The sequence below is a fragment of the Schistosoma mansoni genome, assembly GCF_000237925.1.
Source record: "Schistosoma mansoni, WGS project CABG00000000 data, chromosome 7 unplaced supercontig 0100, strain Puerto Rico, whole genome shotgun sequence".
In the NCBI taxonomy this organism is placed as follows: domain Eukaryota; kingdom Metazoa; phylum Platyhelminthes; class Trematoda; order Strigeidida; family Schistosomatidae; genus Schistosoma; species Schistosoma mansoni.
The window spans coordinates 31,504-54,599 of NW_017386020.1; the positions used below are offsets into that span (position 1 = coordinate 31,504).

The 23,096-nt window shown below is 37.7% G+C and overlaps 1 protein-coding gene across 2 annotated transcripts; it reads right to left on the reverse strand.

Moving 5' to 3' along the window:
- Positions 1-1,352: 1,352 nt before the first annotated feature.
- Positions 1,353-22,886, reverse strand: Smp_041190.1 (hypothetical protein; the record flags this gene model as incomplete). Of its 2 annotated transcripts, XM_018791018.1 has the most annotated exons (10): positions 22,591-22,886; positions 19,259-19,356; positions 16,504-16,797; positions 15,839-16,079; positions 14,102-14,243; positions 13,159-13,387; positions 11,128-11,268; positions 8,905-9,081; positions 7,281-7,529; positions 1,979-2,329 (listed from the first exon to the last, which is right to left on the reverse strand). In XM_018791018.1, the coding sequence occupies exons 1-10, from the start codon at positions 22,802-22,804 to the stop codon at positions 1,979-1,981; spliced, it is 2,136 nt and encodes a 711-aa protein (XP_018645730.1). In that variant the 5' UTR covers positions 22,805-22,886. The 2 variants fall into 2 exon arrangements, with proteins under 2 accessions (XP_018645729.1, XP_018645730.1); XM_018791019.1 differs by lacking the exon at positions 22,591-22,886 and having other exon boundaries at positions 1,353-2,329; positions 19,259-19,541.
- Between the last annotated feature and the right edge of the window lie 210 nt (positions 22,887-23,096).

The window sequence follows — 23,096 nt, forward strand, 5'->3', positions numbered from 1 at the left end:
GATTTAGGCAGTGAACATGCTCCTAAGATGAATTACATCACTAGTCATTGTTTTAAATGTCCTTTGGCTATTACCACTATCATTACTATCCCCATTGCAAAAAAACACAACTTATGCACAAATTATTGATCTAAAACGACTAATACAATAGTTATACTTATTGCATTCTGTATTGATTAGTTACTTAGTTAATATAACTTGTTAACAACTATTAAATGACAGAAAAACGAAATGTTTACAATATAAGAGCTAAGACTACTAGTTGCTTAGCAACCCTATTCTTTTTCGAAGAGATTAAGAGAAACACCTTATGGAGTGATTAGGAAACAATTATCTACTAAAAGGAGGATTTTAATATGTTCATAAGAAATCAAGACAAATTTTCTTTCTGATACCAAGGTTTTGGTTAATTGCATAGATGTACTACAGATATAACGTATTTTGTATTGACTAGAAATGTCATATTACTGCGAATAAGTTACTTTTTTAGTGTGTTACTACAGTTACATTATAGGCGACAAGTAGTATTTCTTTCTTCCTTTTTATACATTGGGCTGTATAGTGTTCTAAATCCAATATTCGACATAAAACAACTGACTGCTAATGAATTATCGGTAATTAAAATTGTTACATTTAAACAACATCGTTTTGTCCTATACATCAATAAAATACTTGGATTTTACATTGAGCTTATCGGACAGTGGTATAAAAACCATTTATATTATTAATTTTCTACTAGTGGATCCTCCATGTTCCTGACCTACTTATTTGTTAACAGACATATTACAAAGTCCATGACTCCGCCAGTGAATTAATGTAGTTTTTCCTTTCAAGACGGTAGTTGAGGGAACTTATTCTTTCCGTTGGACTCGGACGTGAATAACTGTCAGTGAGCAAAGTTAACCATTAAGGCACTTGGGGTGCCTTTACTGACGGATTCAAACTAGGTTAGAGTTTCCGCCCAACTGAGTCACAAGTAACGCGAATCAGTAAATCCCAGACAAGATCCTTGTTTTCATGCTTGAACTTCTCCAATCATCAGGGTTGATGAGGCTTTCAAGATAAATGAAGTTAACGCATTTAATCCTCCTACTCTCTATGACTAATTTACGTGTTGACCCATAACTGTCCGGAAGCAACATAATATATTTAGAAAAGGAGAGACACATCCCAACCACATTTTTATTATTAGTGAAGGCGTACTTTGTTAGTGACTTCATCAAACAAAATTATGCTACATGTGTATTTCAAGTAAACAAGTGCACCTTCTAGATCAATTTCTGAGAAGTTAAACGAAGAAAGCGTTACCTTTAAAAACTGTCTATAAGGAAATTAAAAAAAAAAAATAAAATGGGAGTATTGACCTTTAATCAATAAATTTCAAAGTGTACGATTTTTTCAGCGTTACTATAGGAATCCAAAACCCCAACATGCTAGATGAGTTAGCGTTCGTGTGTAAACAAGTATAAAAGTAAACAAAATGGATAAATGACAATCTGACCGTTATTACCAATTTGATAAAAAATCGATTAGCATAAACAGGGAAATTAGGGAAAAATTAGTCATTAGCAATAATAACACTAAATATCACTCCAAGAGAAGTAATAATGATGAAAGCATAAAAACAAGTATCCTTAACAAAATTATCACAGGTAATAGAATTGAAGTATGCGTAACACAATCAACGAGCATTCTATATTTTGTATACTGAAGATTGTAGGAGAAAGAAATCTAGTTTTTTCTCAAGTTTCAATCAACTTAATTTATGATAAAGAGAAGATAAAAACAAACTTTGGAAAAGACCGAAAGAAACTTATATACTGAATTGGGAAAATTTTCTTGCATTGTTTTACAAACTGATGGTCATAAAATAAGATAGCGAGGACAAGTGATGGGCATCACTGTTAAGTGATGTTTATTGAGGAAGAACGTTTTCTAAATACTGTTTTGTTTGTTTGTATACATATAGTCTTAAGGGTTATACGCATTCACGATGTGTATTTTTCGATATTGTATTATTGGCAGTCATTTGAGTTGTTAACGAACATGCAATGGGTTGACAAGGACTGATTAATGAAGGATTTATTAACATGTCTGGTTGGAATACACTAGCATATGAACGCTTTAAAAATGTTAAATATGCCTGTAAACTTCGATTCGTTGCATCAGCTTGATTCAATTGAGCTCTCAAATCATTTAAACGTATTTCAGTACGATTTTCTATTTGTTTTTTTTCGTTCTGAGCTTCACATAATTCTCTTCTTAGTTCTTGAATCAATTCATTATTTGTTGTGCCTGTTATATTTTGATCTTTTAATAAGCCTATATTCTGAATACAAATAGAGTGGAATTTAGCAAAACAAGAAACTGTAACTGAATTAATTTTGAAATCATTCGGAAAATATCCATAATAACAATAAAATCTGACCTGATTAATAGAAAGTGAGTAATGGGTTAATAGTCAGAAAAACTCAACATTCAAATATTAGGCCACAGAATCGAACCCGTTCTCCGAGTTTTGTCTGGGAAGGCGGTTAGAATCACTTACACTCACTTAAGCCATTTGCTTCAAAACCCAGTAAGTACAGTTACTTGCAAGTGATAAATGAGTTATATCATTGTTAGTTTGAAGAACTATTGAATAAGTATGAGATAACACAGATTTATTTTTGTATTGTCTACTGTTTAATAATCAGTTTTAATCTACTTATCAATACTTCTCGTCTTTTGGCAATTCTAATGATAATTCCACAATATCAGTATCAAGTACCTTTCACTACTACTAACCTGATAGCCTTTATGTTATTCACCTAGTCAATCCAGCCTAGAAGTGTTATCTTTTAAAGTATATTTACTGAGTAACTTAATATATGATTGTTTGAGACCTACCGATAGTAGTGGTTCAAGATTTGAATGTACAACCTGTTCATTAACATTCATCTAGTGACACTCTTCTTATTATAAGTATGAACACCCAGACGGAATATCATGTCATCTGGATGGAACACAATGCAATTGTTTGTTTTTCTTACTTACTAAGCCAAATAAGCTTGGTCAATTTAATTCAAAAATATTTTTTCAATAGTTGAGATCATGAGTCAATTGAAGCTGGACCACCATGGAAAACGTGGAAGTACTGGACGGCCGTTTCGTCCTAATGTGAGATTCGTGATCCCAACTATTGAAATTACTATAATATCCGGAAAACCCCTCTGATATTAATCAAAATTATTTGTTAATAAAGTAATGGCTCGTAATTTGTGTGTGCTAAAATTTCATTTTTATTTGATAGCACAAAACATTATTTTCTGCTTATAATTAGTGTAATTCACTGTTTTTTGGAGTTAACCAAATACAACCGAATGAGCTACATTTGGGAATTTTATTGCATATTATCAGGGTTTTGATTGCTCTTTAGCATTACTGGTGATCGCACAATATATGCGACTTTTAGTTTCAAGCACAAACCTGCATTTAACTCCGCCTGTAGCTCTTCTAGAGTTGCTGCCTGTCCCAAACCCGGGTAAAGGAGGAGGGTTGGGCATGGGGTTAGCGACCCCATCCCGTAGAAAAGCTAACTCGCTAAAAAAACGCTAACCAGAAAAAATAATTCAAACCATTTAAACTCTGTCCTGGGAGTTGAAGGAATAATTATGACGTCTCATGATGAAAGCCGAAATTCTTCGGAAGTCACGAGACCGATGCACCTTCTAACAACCAGAGCAACACTCTTTATAGGTACATGGAACGTCCGGACAATATGGGAGACAGGAAAGACCAGCCAAATAGCAATGGAAATGAGGAGATACAACTTGGCAGTACTCGGAATCAGCGAAACCCATTGGACACAAACTGGACAACAAAGACTAGGTAAAGGAGAGATGCTGCTGTATTCCGGTCACGAAGGGGAAAATGCCCCACACACTCAGGGAGTTGCTCTAATGCTGTCCAAAGAAGCACGAAATGCACTTGTGGGATGGGAATCTCATGGACCCAGGATAATCAAAGCATCATTCAGAACAAAGAAGCAAGGGATCACAATGAACGTTATCTAATGTTATGCACCCACCAATGATAGCAACGACGACGATAAAGATCAGTTCTATGAAAGGCTGCAATCAATTATAGAGAAGTGCTCACGAAAGGACCTCACCATCCTGATGGGAGATCTAAATGCTAAAGTTGGAGTGGACAACACAGGATATGAAGATGTAATTGGACGACATGGATTAGGAGAGAGAAATGAAAATGGGGAGAGACTTGCAAACCTATGTGCATTCAACAAATTGGTTATAGACGGCACAATATCCCCACACAAGCGCATACACAAAGCTACATGGATCTCACCGGACCAAACCACAGAGAACCAGATAGATCACATCTGTATCAACAAAAAATTCCGAAGATCAATGGAAGATGTGAGAACCCGGAGAGGAGCTGACATAGCTTCAGATTACCACCTGGTTGTGGCCAAGATGAGACTGAAGCTAAAGAAACACTGGACAGCTGGACAAACAGCACTACAAAGGTTCAATACAGCCTTCCTTCGAGATACTGACAAGCTCCATGAATTCAAGATAACTCTCAACAACAGGTTCCAAGCTCTACAGGATCTACTGAAAGAACAGGAAACTTCTCTGGAGGACAACTGGAAAGGGATAAAAGAAGCACTAACTTCAACGTGCCAGGAGGTTCTTGGTCCTAAGAAGCATCATCACAAGGAATGGATCTCTATGGGAATCCTGGACAAAATTCAAGAAAGGAAGAACAAGAAACTAGCAATTAACCACAGCCGAACACGAGCAGAGAAAGTCAAAGCACAAGCAGACTACGCAGAAGCAAACAGAGAAGTGAAGAAAAGCATTAAAGCGGACAAGCAGAAATACATGGGAGAACTAGCAACGACGGCGGAAAAAGCTGCAAGAGAAGGGAATATGAGACAACTATATGATACAACGAAGAAATTGGCAGGAAGATATAGCAAACCAGAGAGGCCAGTCAAGGACAAAGAAGGAAAGGCAATCACTGAGATTCAAGAACAGAGGAAAAGATGGGCAGAATACTTCGAGGAACTGTTGGATAGACCAGCCCCATTGAATCCGCCGGACATCGAAGCAGCACACACAAGCCTTCCTATATTTGTCACTCTACCAACGACCGAAGAAAACAAGATGGCCGTCAGACAAATCAAGAATGGAAAAGCAGCAGGACCTGATAATATACCGCCTGAAGCATTGAAGTCAGGCATTGAAGTAACTGCAAAGATGTTTCACCTTCTATTCAAGAAGATTTGGGAGGAAGAACAAGTGCCACCGACAGACTGGAAAGAAGGATACCACATCAAAATGCCAACGAAAGGAGGTCTGAGCAAAAATGTGAGAACTACAGAGGCATCAGTTTTCTGTCAGTACCAGGAAACGTTTTCAACAGAGTGTTGCTGAACCGGATGAAAGACGCAGTAGACACTTGACTTCGAGATCAACGGGCTGGATTCCGTAAGGATTGGTCGTGCATAGACCAAATTGCGACACTACGGGTCATCGTTGAACAATCAGTTGAGTGGAATTCGTCACTATGCATCAACTTCGTTGACTATTAGAAGGCGTTCGACAGTGTGGATCGGAGAACATTATGGAAACCTCTTCGACACTATGGAGTTCCTCGGAAGATTGTTAACATTATCCAGAACTCATACGACGAACTACAGTGCAGAGTCGTGTATGGAGGACAACTGACAGATGCATTTCCAGTAAGGACCTGTTATATCTGTCGCCGAGTGGATGCCTAGTTGATGTGTGACGCGATAAGACCGCCAAACAGGGAGCAGCGAATTATTGATTGGAACAGTGACACGAAACCCGTACGAGCAGACTAGAGTACGTATCGGCCCTACGATCTGCCTAGCCCAACCAGTTAAGCCCAAAACACCAATAACAGCCTCAGTGGTATGAATCATTGTATTTCAAACATACTGAGTTTATATACCAACCAAACAAACCATATCGACCCATAAAATAGATAATAACATTTGTACAATATTTAGCCGGATGTGGCTGTGAATAGTAATCAATAAACTGATGATAACTCAAGGATCGTAGTAATAATAGTTCAAAGGTCAAAATAAAGTTAGTGATAAGAGGAAACGAATATGATTAGGTTAATTACAATAGGAAATATACATATTATATTGACCAATAAATAGTCCTCAAAAGTTACCATTCGTAATTCTCTTCGGGATACAACAGGACCGGAGTCAGACAAGGCTCTCTACTCTCTCCCTTCCTCTTTCTTCTGGTGATTGATTGGATTATGAAGACTTTGACATCTGAGGGGAAGCACGGAATACAATGGACATTTCAGAACCAATTAGACGATTTGGACTTTGCAAATGGCCTGGCCCTCCTATCTCATACACACGAACAAATACAGACGAAGACAGCAAATGTAGCAGCAGCCTCCGCATCAATAGGCCTCCACATTCACAAAGGAAAAAGCAAGATTCTCAAATACAACACGGAGAACACCAACCCAATCACACTTGATGGCGAAACTCTGGAAGAGGTGGAAACATTCAAGTACCTGGGGAGCATCGTTGATAAACAAGGAAGATCTGATGCAGATGTAAAGGCGAGGATTGGCAAAACAAGGACAGCATTTCTACAGTTGAAGAACATATGGAACTCAAAACAACTCTCAACCAATTTCAAGGTCAGAATCTTTAATACGAACGTCAAGACAGTCCTACTGTATGGAGCTGAAACGTGGAGAACTACTACGACCATCATCAGGAAGGTACAAGTATTTATAAATAGTTGTCTACGCAAAATACTCAACATCCATTGGCCGGATACTATCAGCAACAGCGTTTTATGGGAGAGGACAAACCAGCTTCCAGCTGAAGAGGAAATTAGGAAAAGACGTTGGAAGTGGGTCGGGCATACATTGAGGAAATCACCAATGTGCATCACGACTCAATCCCTAACTTGGAATCCTGAAGGGAAGCGTGAAAGAGGAAGGCCAAAGAACACACTACGCCGGGAAATAGAAGCAGATATGAAAAGGATGAATAGCAACTGGAAAGGACTGGAAAGGAAGGCTCGGGACAGAGTTGGATGGAGAATGCTGGTGAGCGGCCTATGCCCCTCGACGAAGGGTAACAGGCGTAAGTAAGTAACAAACCTGCATTTATACTTCTTTATAGTGAAATTCATATTATCCTTCTTTGTATAACAGTGAATTATTCACAGAGGAAATTCAAAAATCAAACACAAACCACTTACAGCACCTCCATTTAATTGACTGTTTTGACCAGAATAATCCTCATGATCCAAAAGCAATTGTTGGTCGCATTCTCCTACTTTCGATGATTGTTTTATATTGACCGGAGTGCTGGCCACATAGTCGCCTTTCTGGGATTCCTTTGATTGTAACGCATCCTCTAGAATACGATTACGGTGCTCTGCTTCAAGCAATCTTTGTTCTACATCATCCAACTGAATCTGACTACGCTCTCTGTCAGATTCTGTTTTCTGTAAAATATTAATATCTCATTAGATTATAAAAGAACACAGAAGCAAGAGTAGATTATAAAGTGACGGCTCGCAGAGGGCGTCGGTACACCCAAATTTTCTTAATTATTGTTATCTATCAACAAAGTGTATCTGCGAACACAAGTCACACTATTCATCGGCAAAGTTAGACATATTTGTCCTCATTCTGCTGAAGAGAAGCTTTATTCTCAAACTCTACAGCTTAGAGATATGTCGAGTAGTTTTTCTGATTCCATAAAAAATGTAGACCAACGTAAATAATTCAATCCAAATGTTTTGATTTACAAGAACGGGTCAAACTTGCGTTAGTGTCAAATTGCATACAGTATCAGTTAACCATCTGAACCCTAGTGTGGTTGAAGTCCATAACATACCACTATCTGAAGGGCAAGATAGAAAATTAGAAAATAAATGTAGTGAATCTGAGGGTAACTAGAAAAAGCTCCATGAACAGACAATTAGTCAACTTCTATTATAACAAATTATTCTGTAGAAAAAAGGAACAGTCTGAGTGGATTTCCTCCTAAACCATATAATTATCAATATTCAGTTGAATCGACATTACGAAAACACCTTATGCGTTTCATAATGGTTGGACAGAATCCGTTTTAGATCTAATTACGGGAATATGAATGTTACACGCATTTAAGAAGGTATCTTTCGTGAGACGGCTAACAATAATCTGTCAACAAAACCCAAACTAGAAGAAACGAAGATATAGTAATCATGTGATATGGATTATTACCATCACTGAGTTTAATTCTGAAGTATATTGCATGAAGTCTCCGACCATTTTCCATGGACAATTACAAGAGCTATTGTTAGCGGGAAATAAACCGGATTAAGGCACGTTATGTGCATGGTCGTGACGGCGCACGCTGATTGGCTAATTCTAAACCAATCAGCTCTGGCAGATTATTGGAGAAGCATCTAGAAGTTTCTTATGCATATACTATAAATAAATGAACGTTTTTCTAACAATTGATTGCTGTTCACCTACCCTTGTTATTTTGAATACAATTTCGTTTCTGTTCAACGTGTTCTGATTTTGGGGTCTTGTCGAGTGTCATTGTATAAGAATACTAAGCAATAGGAGTGTCTGGGTCGTTTATTAGCAAAACAATTATAACAGCTATAATCAACAATGTTAAACTGCATCACTTGTTAGTAGCATTTCGACTTTATGAAATGATGGTTCTACTCAGTTATTTTGCTGTTCTTTTTACTCTACCATAATTTAGTTAGCAGTCTATGTGGTGAGAAAAATTCTAATCAATGACTTTCGTATAACAATGTAATACTCAATGATTATTATTTGATAAATTAAACACTAAATATGACAAAACCAAATTACTTTTAATCGTTCATTCAACGTATGTAGTCGACTAGCCTGCATTGCAGCATCTCCGTGATAATCATTTAGTAAAGCTTCACAAGTGGACAAACTAGTACGCAGATGCTGTAGTTCTTCTTCAGCTGCATGTAGACGTTGTTCGCATTTCGACGCTACTTCACGTAATCGGAGATTTTCCTTTTTAATAGATAAGAAAAAGTTATTGATTGATTTAAATCCCAATGAGGATATATAAAAATCCCTTCACGACAGTAGATAGAAAGCCAATACACGGAATGCTAAGAACTGCAGTGTCTAATATTGTGTCAAGGCCACATGGGTTATTCTGGCTTTCAGATAAATCAGTCTATTCATTTCTCTTTAGTCACATTTTGACCTTGTCAATTATTCCCTTATGAATTAGACTGTTTTGCATGAGTGTTGTATGTGTATCGTTTACCCTATTCATCACATATCTTCTGTCTGGCTACAAATATTGAGTCATGCCTCATAAAATGAAAGAATGCGAGACAATTGTCTCGGGTCGGAATACGATTACAAGACCACTAAGATCATTTTTATCGTATTTGCGACTTTTCAGACCCTGAGTTAGTATCCCTGCGTACAAACTAGGATCAGTGAACCTCCGAGGAAGAAGAACACGACATGCCAGCAACAACACATATATTTCAAAAATAGAACGCGGTTCTGTAGCAAAAAGGGAAAGCTGATTTATAAAATAGTCTCATAAATCATTTTTCAAGGCCAGTTTACTCAAGGCTTTTTCTTCTAGCACACCCACCCTTTGTTGCCCTACAATAAAAAACAGATGGGTTTTAAGCGTTCTTTGAGTCCGAACGTTTCAGACAGGGCTACTTCGTTTACTACCCTACATATGTGTCGTATGCAGTATAAGTTATATTGCTATGTAGAGATGAAGGTCTCATATGAGGCTGGAGGTTCGCCACTGATATTGTAGCAAGTTTTCCTAACCGTTCATGCTCAAAATTGGTTTGCTGGTTAACCGATTTTATTAATACTGGTGGTCGCTTTTCAGTGTTCTCAAGGGCCATTGTAAGGCATGTCGCCATTGCTAATATTAATGAGTTTGACTGTCGTGTAAGCGGAGTAGGTCAACTTTGGCCTGTTCATGCTGTGCATAATTGATTTACGCGATCATTGATCGGAAGAATTAAACATGTGATGTGAATGTGTATATGAATGGTACGAATAGTCTACCAGGGTGCTTGGTACCTGTGTGGTTGCGCCACAGGATTGAGCTGTACTATTTAGATTGTAGCGTTAAAGCGTATATGGTGTCTGGCTCTCCTGAAAACGGGATTGAGACGTACTGTTTAGGTTGTCACGTGAAAGTCTGGATGGTGTCCGGTTCTCCTGAAAACCAATGTAAAATTACCCTGGCCCACAATGGCATATCATATAACTAATAACTGGTTTGTATGAAATTGTTTTTAGATCTCTCCTGCCTTCAAATAAACGCCGATGACATGTGTTACACATCATATTCATACGTTCATCCAAATCGGAGCCACTAAAAAACGAACCAAATGAGTAGAGAAATAAACAAACGAGCAATGAATCTGTCTAGAGTTGTGGGATACTAAGGATATATAGAAGAATAAAAAAGACGATCTCGCATTACTACGGCTAAGTTTAAACTATTAATTTCTCACAACTTAAACAAATAATCAGTGCTTTTGTGTATTGGTGTCATTCGTTGACTTGACCAACTTTTATCTTTCACAAACTAATATGTCACAGATTCTGATAAGAAAGATCCGTGTTCAATATGTATGATCTCAAATGATGGCATGATTCTAACTGCTTTACGGCTTTTAGTACTCAACGTCTTCTTGTGACTCTGATGATGATCACCTTAATAAGAAAAAATGTATCTAAATATTGCTAGAATTTCAATCCTATCACCAAAAAATCTTGAAAATCTTAATAAATAATTAACTACATCAAAATAATACCTAGTTTCCTTTCTGATATTTAACTATTTACGTGCTTGTACCAGATAATAGGCCACAGCTGTTATACGGAGGTTGATGTATTATTTTATTTGGCTGTCTGGACACCACCAGATAGTGGGGATTTAAACCAGCAACCTATTTAAGTGAAAGCTGACTGGGAATACACCAGTGAGTCACTGCTTCACAATCGTATGATAATAAAATTAAATATAAGTATTAGCACGTCATATAAACTTGTCTTACTCACCTCTCTTAGACTCTTATCGCCATTCACATACATAGATTTATTTGAATCCACCATTCCACCATCATGCATAATGCCTACATCATTTAACTGGCGCTCCTTGCTACGACCTCTAGATCTAAGAGCACAGTTTTCCAATTCCGTCTGTGAATACAGGATATATCATGAAGGATAGTAAGTGCTAGAGCTTAAATTTATGAATATATACAAGTTTATGGGTTGTGACAGGTATTCAAACCTACAACTACTGACCACTCAAAGAAGATTGGAATTAAAATAAGTTAAAGCTATCACATTACACTCCGTAACACTTATTGAACGTTTTGCCATCCAAGAAAATTAAGTTTGTCTTATAAATGCTGAAAAAATCAAACCAGTTACTAATTCCAGTTCCAGATGTAATGTTATGAGCAACGAAAACTGAGAGTTTTCTTTGAAACGAAGGAAAACGTAGAATTGGCTATTAGATGACCGGTTTGCTAGTTGAGTTGTACCAGAAAAAGGTGTCATACAACAGTAAGTTACGCATTCGGAGACTGATATGTCGGATGTGATTGACCAACAAGTGAAGGTGGACACATCAGAACATATAAGGCATATCGAGACGACATTTATTTATTTATTTAAACACATAAATTGGTACAAAGGGGAACCAGATACATATGCGCCATACAAATCTCATTCGATTTGCTTGAGGGCTGTGATACTGCCCAGGTGCCCAAACCGAAGCAGGTGGTTTTCTTAGGGGGCCACACCCGGAGCCTTTGACCGAAAGATCTGATCCACAAGGCAGTGGAGCATCGTGAGGAGATGCAGTCCCATGGTAGCTGGTGATCAACGATTGATTCGTACGCCATTTGTTCCCTCAGGATATTGGAGCCCATGTGCACCATTGGTTTGGAATCAGGGTTTTCCAACTCCCCTAGGTGGACTCGCCTTGTCCACCAACCCGGTTAAAGCGCCGGACATTCGCTTTTCGTCCTCTCAATTTCGTAAACACCCCCGCCACGAGAAGGCAGTGAGTAGGACTTCCCTGGCAGAGGCTATATATTCGCTGGCCATGTGAGAGCATTTCGATAGGGAGAGCGGACTCTCCCCACTCTCGGCCGTACCAGGGCATTTGGGGGACATAATATTGTAAATTCGTTCCACTATGTATTCCAATGTATTCTATTCTGTATTCCACGCTGTGTAACATCTTACAAATTACGTTAATAAACGGTTATTTTAGCTAATAATCTGGTTCTAAATCTCTGTTCGAAATTGTACATAACGTGATTTCATCTGGTTGTCTAATGATCTAGAGTGCTATGTGATATCGTGATCGAGCATGTCATGTTTGTCAAGTCGTGTTATCTATCATCGAATGTATGGATGTGAAGCTCAGTCTTTTTACTGTTATATCAAAGACATTCGAAAATCTAGTGCTTTGTGAAGCTTAATAATGAAGCGTATTTGCAGTTAAACGAGAAACGTATTTCAAGCTTGCATCGTTCAACACTGATAATCATCTTGCTTATTACCTAATGAATAATTTCTATAAAATGCTCAGTAGTTGTACATAAACTTACGATACAAAGGAACTTTACGTTTGATAATATAACAATTTACACGAAACCTAAGTGAAAGACAGCCTATGGATTCTGCCCATACATGTAAGATGAGCTGTTAAGTGAGTTTTAATCATTTTAATGCGCAATTCAGTTTCAAGACCATAAAACTAAATCAATATTTCCAATAGTGAAAACTGAAGTGTAATAACAGCGAGGTCCGAAGATCATGGGTTAGGTCTCTGACAGGCATCGTGAGTACGTCGTACTAAAAAGAAACGATTGTTTATTCTTTCCTGGTTTTCGTTGATTTTCTAGTTATCTTCAGAGTGACTTCTTTAAATCGTATCACGATAGATAAACTATTGACACCCTTGGTTTCATACAAAGAGATAAAAACTTTTAAGTTGGGTCCTAGTGATATGTTTACGAAAAACACCTAAATATGCAAACAACTCATTTTGAAAAATTCACTATCCCTTGCCTGAAAACCAGCTATAATGGACTCTTGAGTAGCAAGTTTGTGGGAAATTTCACGATATGCTTCTTCAGCTTCATCTGCACGACGTTTTTGTGACTTAGCAGCTCGTTTCAATGCTTCTTTTGTTTCTCGCATACGTTCTAAACTGACTTCAGCTGTTTCTAGACGAGCTTGATTCTGTGCTTGTTGTTCTGCTAGACGAGTTTCCAAATTACGTACTTGAACAGACAAACTAAAACAATGACAAAATACAAGTGTGTAACGGCTAAATCGTAAAAAAGGTTTTGCTTGGAAGCTAATTAGAATTTAAGAATACGATATGATTTACAGGTCTATACATAATTAGATTTTGAAATATTAAGATAGAGCTTGTGGAATCAATCTTGAGATAAAGAAAATTTGAAGCTCAGGTGGATGATTTTGGTGGAGTTTTGTTTTATGAGCTAGATGGTTTGGTCGTAGAGTTTTCATTATTATTCTTAACGACGTCATCAGCAAAAACGTCTATCTGAAGTTTGTGCCGAATCAATCGTATTTTTCCCATAGCTCAATAAATCAAACACTAAATTATGATACTGAAATGGAAGTCTTAGAGCTCAGTTAAAATTTATTCTCAAATAGCATTGTCTTGTCAACTGTGTTGGACGTATTTTATTGGGTTTTAACAAGTAAGATTTAATTGTTAAAGCAATTACATGTAATTAAAAATGTGACCGCCCAAAGTCAGATACTTTTCTTGAGTTTAAGGTTTGGTTCTCCAACGTTCTTTTGCGAAGATAAACATCAAAGATGTTATGTTGCAACGAGGTTTACGACCGCATGTTTGACACAAAGAAACAATGAAAAGATTACAGCTTGGTAAATACCGTAAGTGTCGTAGATAGCACACATGAAACAATAAAATAGAAACCAGGATCAATCATGAACAGATAATAAAAAAACTGACCGGCTGCATTCTGATTCACGTTGACGTAGTTGACGTTGCAAGTGGTTTTTAACAGACTCCATGGATTCATGTACTGTATTGAATTTTAAACTTTCATTTTGTTGTTCATTCAATTGTTTTCGAGCTAATTCCAAATCAACTTCTAAATAGCCAAAAGAGGAAAGCGTATCAAAACAAACAATAGTGACCTAGTAAACTACATACACTTTTTATTATTTCTTTATTTAAACACATAAATATTGGTACAAAGGGGCACCAAATATATATGCGCTACACAAATCTCATTTCATTTGTGTGAGGGCTGTGATACTGCCCAGGTGCCCAAACCGAAGCAGGTGGTTTTCTTAGGGGGCCACACCTCGAGCCTTCGACCTAAAGGTCCGATCAACAAGGCAGTGGAGCATCGTAAGGAGATGCAGTCCCATGGTAGCCAGTGACCAACGATTTATTCATACGCCATTTGTTCCCTCAGGATACTAGAGCACTTGTGCACCATTGGTTTAGAATGAGGGTTTTCCAACTCCCCTAGGTGGACTTTCCGTGTCCACCAGTCCGGTTAAAGCGCCGGATATTCTCTTTTTGCTCTCTCAATTTTGTAAACAACACCCCCAGTACGAGAAGACAGTGAGTAAGGCTTCCCTGACAGAGGCTGTATACGCGTGGCCGTGTGAGAGGATTTTGAGAAAGGGCGGGCCCTCCCCTCTCGGCCGTACCAGGGCATTTGGGGGCACAGTTTTTACCAAATTATAAATCAGATTCTTATTGAATAAGGAGATTAACTACATTACTAATTTATCCATGATAAAGCAGAGTCAGCATGTACGAAACTCAATATGCGATAATTTGTAGTGTCAAACATCAGGTCAAGGCCATATGGGTTATTCTAGCTTTCAGACAAACCAGTCTATTCATTTCTCTTTAGTCACATTTTGACCTTGTCAATTACTCCCTTATGAATTAGACTGTTTTGCATGAGTGTTGTATGTGTATCGTTTATCCAATTCATCACATATCTTCTGTCTAGCTACAAATATTGAGTCACGCCTCATAAAACTAGGAGTTGGCACACTTGCCTTCTGCACTTCACCTTTCTACTTCTCATTCCTAATGTATGTCTGAAGAAACGACTGCCTGAAATAAATTCATTCGACGCAATCCGTATTTGGCTTCTCATAACCGCCGTCATATAAACAAGTCTAGTCTAGGTGTATTATACGGAATGAAATGAAAGATTTATATTGATGTCATATTTTAAGGTTCTTTCAAATCGGATTCAGATCAGACCACTAAAAATTTGAGATAATTAAAATACAATTCACTGCAATGCTTATTAATATGGGTAACTAACTCTCTCACATCTAATATGGGTGACTCAGTGGATGAATGTAACTCATTTAAGTATTTGACTACGAGGCAAGCTTTTACGTGACGACTCTAGCTCCTCGACCCGAAGTAGGTAGTAGAATGTTCAGATGTACAACATATCGGTTGAAAGGCGAATCCGTTAAAACTAATGACCGACTGTTCCACTTAGTGGTTTAACAGTAACGTGTTCACTGAAATGAATGAAGGTTTAGAGTTCGATTCGAAGTTAGGAGTATATACTACTAGGAATTTACGGATTAGACAAGACATCTATTTATGTTTCCCTAATTTTGTTCGGCAGATAATTACACTTCATGATTAAAACTATCTTTGAATAGTGTGTTTATATAATAAGTGATACATGGAACCTACCCATTCGGCCCAGTTTTTCTGTCAAATGTCGAACTTCAGAGGTTAAAGTGGCTTCACGGTTTTGCGTCTGAGCTAAGCGATTACTTAAAATTTGATCTTGTTGTTGTTGAATACTTGAAGCCCAGCGACATAACTCTCGTCCTGCACACCCAGCTACTTCAGCATGTAATAATAACTCATCTCGTGGTTGAACAAGACGTGACATATCATGTGAATCAACACGTCTTCCTTCATATGCAACCTAAGATGAAGAATACCATAATCACAGGAGAATTATTAGCCAAATCTAATAAATATAAGGAATGAAACCCTGTGAAAACCAGGATTAATGTATGTTCCTGTGATACTTTTCAGTTGAAATAAAATTTTTCAGGTGCAAAACTAATCTTTGTGGTAAACGACAATCCATGTAAAGGTCAACAGTATGTGGAGGCTGTATGAGAGGATTTCGAGAGGGGGCAGGCCCTCCCCACTCTCGGCCGTACCAGGGCATTTGGGGAGTATCCACATTGAATCTTTGTTTCTGAAAATAGCACTGTAATGAGCCAATCATTATTCATTTCTAAATTTATTAAGTCTTAAGTGCAAAAGTTCCATTCAACTTTATATTTGTAAGTGATATTACTTTGTAAAGGTAAAAATTTTCCAAAGACATTTAATCTTACCTGTTCTAGACAATCCACTATATTTCTTGCTGATTTCGCAATATGATTAGTCGCAGTATCCAAGTCTCTAATCCATTCATCTAAAACCACAGTTGTCAACAATGATCCATCACTTGGTCTGTCTTCAAAACCCTTGTTCTTTCCTGCGATATAGGTAGGCTTAATTGTTTCCTTATGCTTCACAGAACTATATGGTTGCTCTTGCATCGAAATAGTATCATGGGAACTAAATTGTTTAAAGTGCTGGTCTTGTGGCTCTTTATCAGATTCCACATCATTTAACTGTATAAGATCCTAAATGTAAACAATCAAATATGAATAAGAAAAATATATATTTAATTATCTATATATTTGATATAGAATTAGAAAATTGAACAAAACTACTTTTAGAACATAACTGATATCATATTTTAAAAAAGAAACCACAAGTATTAAGCATACAGAACCACGGCCTACCTTAGCTCGCAATGTTTGGCGGTGTAGGAGTAGGTTGGAAGAAAACTAGGTGAGGAAACACCAAACGCGGAATCAGTCCATAAATCCATCGAATGTAGGACCGGGTCATGTCCGTATGCTCCAACCGGTTAGGATCCGCGCGATTATCCTAACCAATGGCTAGAGACTTTGGGTTACCTAACTCAGAATCAGTCTCAATCACTCTCCCCATTCTTGTTTAACTTTGTCGTTGACATACTTTTAGAGATAACACTTTCATCATCTCAATCTCCAGGAGTTGAACTTTTACCAGGAGGCTCACTTGTAGACTTAGAATACGCCGACGACATAGTTTTATTTGGCGAAGACGCTGACAAAATGCAGTCTTCTGACCACTATAAGCAACAATGAAGGCATGTTCGGGATGCGATTCTCTCCCTCGAAGTGCAGTGTTACTTCAGGATTGGGTTGCATCGACACCTGAACTAATGATAGGGAGTGAAGTAGTTGAGCGTGTCGACCGCTTCACTTATCTTGGGAGTCTCATCAGCCCTTGTGGTCTGGTGTGTGACGAAATCTCAGCACGGATACAGAAGGCTCGTCTAGCTTTTGCCAACTTGCGTCATTTATGGCGTAGGCGAGATATCCGTCTAGCAACCAAAGGACGGGTTTACTGTGCAGCAGTTCGTTCCGTCCTACTTTATGGCAGTGAAACATGGTCGATAAGAGTAGAGAACACTCGTAGGCTACTAGTATTCGATCATAGATGTCTTCGAAGCATTGCTCGTATATCCTGGGACCATCGAGTAAGTAATTCAGTTGTTAGGAAACGGGTACTAGGTAAGGATGGAAAATCGATTGATGAAGTAGTGAAAATTCATCAGTTGAGATGGCTGGGACACGTGTGACGTATGCCCAACCACCGACTGCCCCGACGTGCAATGTTCCATGGTGTAGGATTAGGTTGGAAGATAGCTAGGGGCGGCCAGACCAAAACGTGGCAAAAATCCATGAAGTCACTAACAATTGGACTGGGCCATGTTGGTAGGTGTAGACTACCTGGTTGGGATTCGCGAGATGATAGCAACCGATGGTTAGAGACCTTGAATGATATGGCTCAAAATCGTTTGCAATGGCGAAGGTGCATCCACTCTTTGTGTTCTCCCAAATTCTAATCTTTTGAATTCTTCATGTCCCTATCCTTTTTCTCTTTCCAAATTTATTTCACTGGATTATACTCCTTCAATAACATCTTCAAACCCTAATCTTTCACATGATGCTTATACTCTTACTACTTCTACCAATATAGGGTTTGAATCGACAACTTCATCTCGGTGCTAATTTGGTATGGCAACTCGAACTGATGTACGTACGTACGAAGTTTTACGTTGTGACTGACTGACTCAATCGTGAAGATGCATTAACCATTCGTCCTTTCTTAGATCCTGAGTTTTGAAGTTGCCATACATTTCATTCCTTAAATTCATTCTTCCTTCTGGAATCATGTTGTCTATGCCTAATAATTTTTGTTCCTACTTGCATTTACTATTTCTGCTACTCTGGTCAGTCAGCTACAATGTAGGATCAGGCACATATATGCATCGGTTCAAGTTGCCGTACCTCGTTAGCACAACATGATGTGGTGTGGGAACCTAGACCGATGAACATTGTGCTATATCCTAAGTTACGTAAGTGACTGAAAATAAAACTCTTGGGAACCAAGGAGAATTACCCAGCAGTGCGTTTTCAGGTCAAAAATATTTTATTTCCCACTCTCTATCTGTCAACAATAATTATAGGATATTCAAGTCTATTGGAGAGCATATCTATTTGATATTTCGACTAATATCTCTGACTAATAAAGCTCAAATCCAAACCAGTCAAGTACTCAAAATCACCAACCTCAAATACAGGGGCTTTTGAAACACGTAACAAATATGACAGAGTTTATTTAAGCAATAGCTTTTGGCAAGAAGTTTTAAGGGAATACTTTACACATAAACATTTAGTTTACCAGGCAAAATAAGTTTATAAGTAACAATGTGATGGTTTAGTCTGACAAAATAGATATGTTAAAAAATAAGCGGATTCTTCGGAAATAAACAGAGAGCATAAACCAATTATTCAAAGTATTTGCTTCAGAGAGTACTGTCAGGTCTTGCTTCTGTCACATCTATTTTTTAAGTTCATATTGTGGAAATATTACAACCGAAGATTATTCCTGCTTGCTTCAAGAGGTAAATTCATGAACCAGAACACTACTTATTAGTAAACAATGTTAATGATATATATGATATCCAAACTGAACGTCTTAACTCACCTTGTGTACATCACTAACAGATTCCACAGAACGTGATCGGGGTTTCCTTTCATTAGACTTCATTCTTACGCGACGTGTCGGGTCGTATACGTATCGCCCTGTAAATATTTTAAATAGGTCAGTATCTATCGTTTGCCAAGAAAAATATGCTCAAGTATTGAATGAAATGTATACCGCACGATCCATTAACCAGAGCAATTACATGAAATGTACGTTATTTGCCATAGTAGGAGATAATATCATACTACTTAACACCTAAGCCGTGTTATCCAGCTAATGAGGCAAGTGTGTAGTTTTATGATGGTCAGTTAAAACCCACTATCAAAGTTATAGAAAAAGTATGGAATCGATAGTCATAGACCCTGATTCCAAAATAAGTCACACCGTTGAAAACGTCACTTTTTATCCTCTTCTGAAGTCCGAACATCTTGTTAATCGTAATTTTGATATAATTTTTGTATTTTTTCATCATATCTTTATTCTGTTAATCTTTTCTGAGTGAGCTTTTGAAACAATCCGTATTAGTAGAAGCTCTATTTTTGCATCTGTAGGCCATATTTTTTAAAAACTAATGATATAAACTAATTTGTTGATCCATAGTTAGTGAAGTGAGATCTTAGCACCAACCTATTGTTGGAAGTAAGGTATCTAAAACAGTAAGCCTACTATTGTTTAGTTGATAAACAATCATTTTGTATAGTCATTATGACACTAATACCAGACAGAATATACCCCACAGTTTCCCAAGCTACTGAGACGAAGAACCACGACATAAGCTTGCTAGTTTTGAGCATCTCTTTTAACACATAACGAACAGGATTTGGTTGGATAAATACACACATAAGCTGGCAACATCTCACATTTATTTAAGGTGACGAACATTAACCAACATTACTGATATAAAAACTAAGAAATAATTGTGTTATGTTCAGGTTTCTCCTGATACAAGTCAATTGAACCAAGTCTTGACTACCCCAAACTCCGTCAATAGTCTTTTAGGGTTATTGCTGGTCCAAGACCGGGGAAGGGAGAATGGTTGCGCGTAAAGTTAGTAGCCATAGCTCATACAAAAGAACATGTCTACAAAGCGCTAACCAGAGTAAACCAAACAATTCTTTTAAACTCTAACCTGGGAATTGAGGGCTCTTTACAAATAAGTTATGAAGCTTCATTGTGAAAGCCTATGTTCTTCGAAAGCCATTAAGCTGATACCCCTTCTGACAATCAGAGCAACAATTAATGTAAGCACATAGAACTTCCGGGCAATGTGGAAGACCGAAAGGGTCACTTTAATAACCAGTAAAGTGAGGAAATACGACCTGGCAGTGTTTGGAATAAGTGAAACCTACTGGACACAATCTAGACAAAAAGAATAACTACAGAAGAGCTGTTTATGACTTTGCAGATTCAGTAGATGCCCAACCTCGAAAACAACAGGATGGCTTTAGAATGCGTCGATCATGTATCGAACAAATCGCGACAGTGTTGATCATTGTTGAACCATAAATTAAAAGCAACTCATCACTATGCATCGACTTCCTTGATTAGGAGAAAGCAATCGACATCGCAGATTGAAAAACCCCGCGAAATCTCCCTCGATATTTCTAAGTAGCTGAAAATATTGTTGGTATTATATCGAACTCCCACAATCAAGTAAATCGCGAAGTCCTGTATGGAAGAAGGCTCACGGATGCACTTTGAGTCAAGACCGATGCTTATTTGAACGAGGCAACTATGACGACAGTAGTTTTGAAAAAAACTAATGGTAGGGCCAGGGTTTTAAATTATGAAACATCTACGTTAATATGAAGATAGAGGTGGGTAAGCGGAGTTATAAAGGCAGTAAAACTGAACTGCACTGATTAGCTTGAACAATCCTTCAAATAACCCTGACTAATTCTTAACTCATTCGGCCAACCAGATAACAGCAAATATGAAATAATGACTTATACTGATAGGACTAGAACTATGGTTTAGCGTTAGGATCAGCAAGAAGAGATTAGGATTTAGGGTTTAGATTAAGTTGCATAGTTTGGGATTTACATCCAGAGTTCGAGTTCAGGCTACATATAGAATAATCGTAAACTAGTAAGCCTAAATCCTAACCCTAAGTCCCAAACTCGCGACCTACATCAGCACTCTAAATCCTAAAGTAGAAAACTTAGTCCTAAATCCAAACCTGAGCTTCCAGTGATGCTCTTGCCGTCAAAATGAACTACCGTGTTTTTCAGATGGACTAGTGTTTTTAAGAGTAAAATTCATTCATTCAGCAATATTTTCTCCATGAAATCATCTATTTTATCCTTGGTAGACTTAATGGTGCATTGATATGTGCACCGTGACTTTGAAGAGGTTTTCATGTTTATCGCCGGTCCACCTGGAACGTTTGGTTTGACATAAACACTACTTCTAGCACTGTGAGTGCCCACACTTTAATACTTTGGTAGGAAACATTTGGATCTATTTACAACTAAGCAATATACGTAGTACAGTTTTAACAGCGACGCAAATTTCATGAGTGTGAGTTAAGGCGTCAAAATATAATTGCTAAGAATTCGCAGAAACCATTAGGCCAATGTGGTGATTAGAAATATAATTCAAAAAAACACCAATTGCCGTAATTCGCAAGACCTGTATAGTGTTTTATCCCAAACACTTGTTCGTGTTAATAATGACACACATTTTTTTTAAGTGGCAAAAGTTGACTGGTACTTCAAAACAGCATTTGGCTTAGTAATAGTGAGGACCAGGTGTGTATTTCGTACCAACAGGTCTTTCAAGTTAAGAAAATGAAAGTCGTTAGCAGAAGTAATCTATCTACAAAGATCAGTCATATTATATGTATATATACAATGAGATAAAAATAATTATGTTGGGGCACATTTATTGAAAGTTACATAGAAAGAGCAATTAGAATTAGTCTACTCAAATAGGGGTAGGAATGATACTTAGCTCTATTACGATGCAGCCAATATCCGTGTCGGTATGAACACTCAGTCCAAATAAATCAACAAAGAGAGTATATTTCCAAGTGTATATCAATCGGTAACCTGCTACTTCAACCAAGAATGTGCTGTAATGTTGCGACTGAATGAGTGGAAAGATAAATAATACTTATGGCAGAAAAAACATCCATGCTTTATTTAATTGACATCCCAATCTCCCAATTTTGGGGAAATGATAGGAAAAACCCAGAAATTTTCATGAAATGGGGGGAATGGAGTCCGACTTTGACTCCAAAAATATTGAGTAACCAGGTTAGTAACAGGAGTGTTTTTTTCCCCAATGTACAGTACAGATTTTTTGCAATGTTTTACTCAACAGAGATTTACCTGAACTTGTTTTTCCTGGTGGTGGGACCCATGGTGCTTGAGACTGACTAGTGTCAGGTGTTTTTGGAGTCGCCAAACCAGGCATGCGAGATACCTGTGTTTTATTATTGACATGGAGATGGATCGGTGTATCACCAGGTACATGTAAGTGAATTGGGTGTCCATTCACAGGTTGCCGAATACATGACGTATTTTTGCCTGTATTTTTAGTCATTTTCAATATGCACTATGCTGCCCGACAACAGGAATGAGAGTTTGACTGGACAACCGCTTAGGACTGAGAAAGTAAAACATTGATCAAGGTCGTTTTCAGTCTTCAGTAATAAAGATAGGAGGTTTATTGACGTATATTAGTCCTTGAAGCTCGTTACACTGTGGAGGTCCGATTTCGTTTTGAATATATCAACAGAAGATGCTGATATTACGTGTTCTGGTAGAGAATTCCAGTAATTCACTACTCTGTGCGAGAAACGGAACTCCAGACATAGAAAATTTGATCTCGGTTT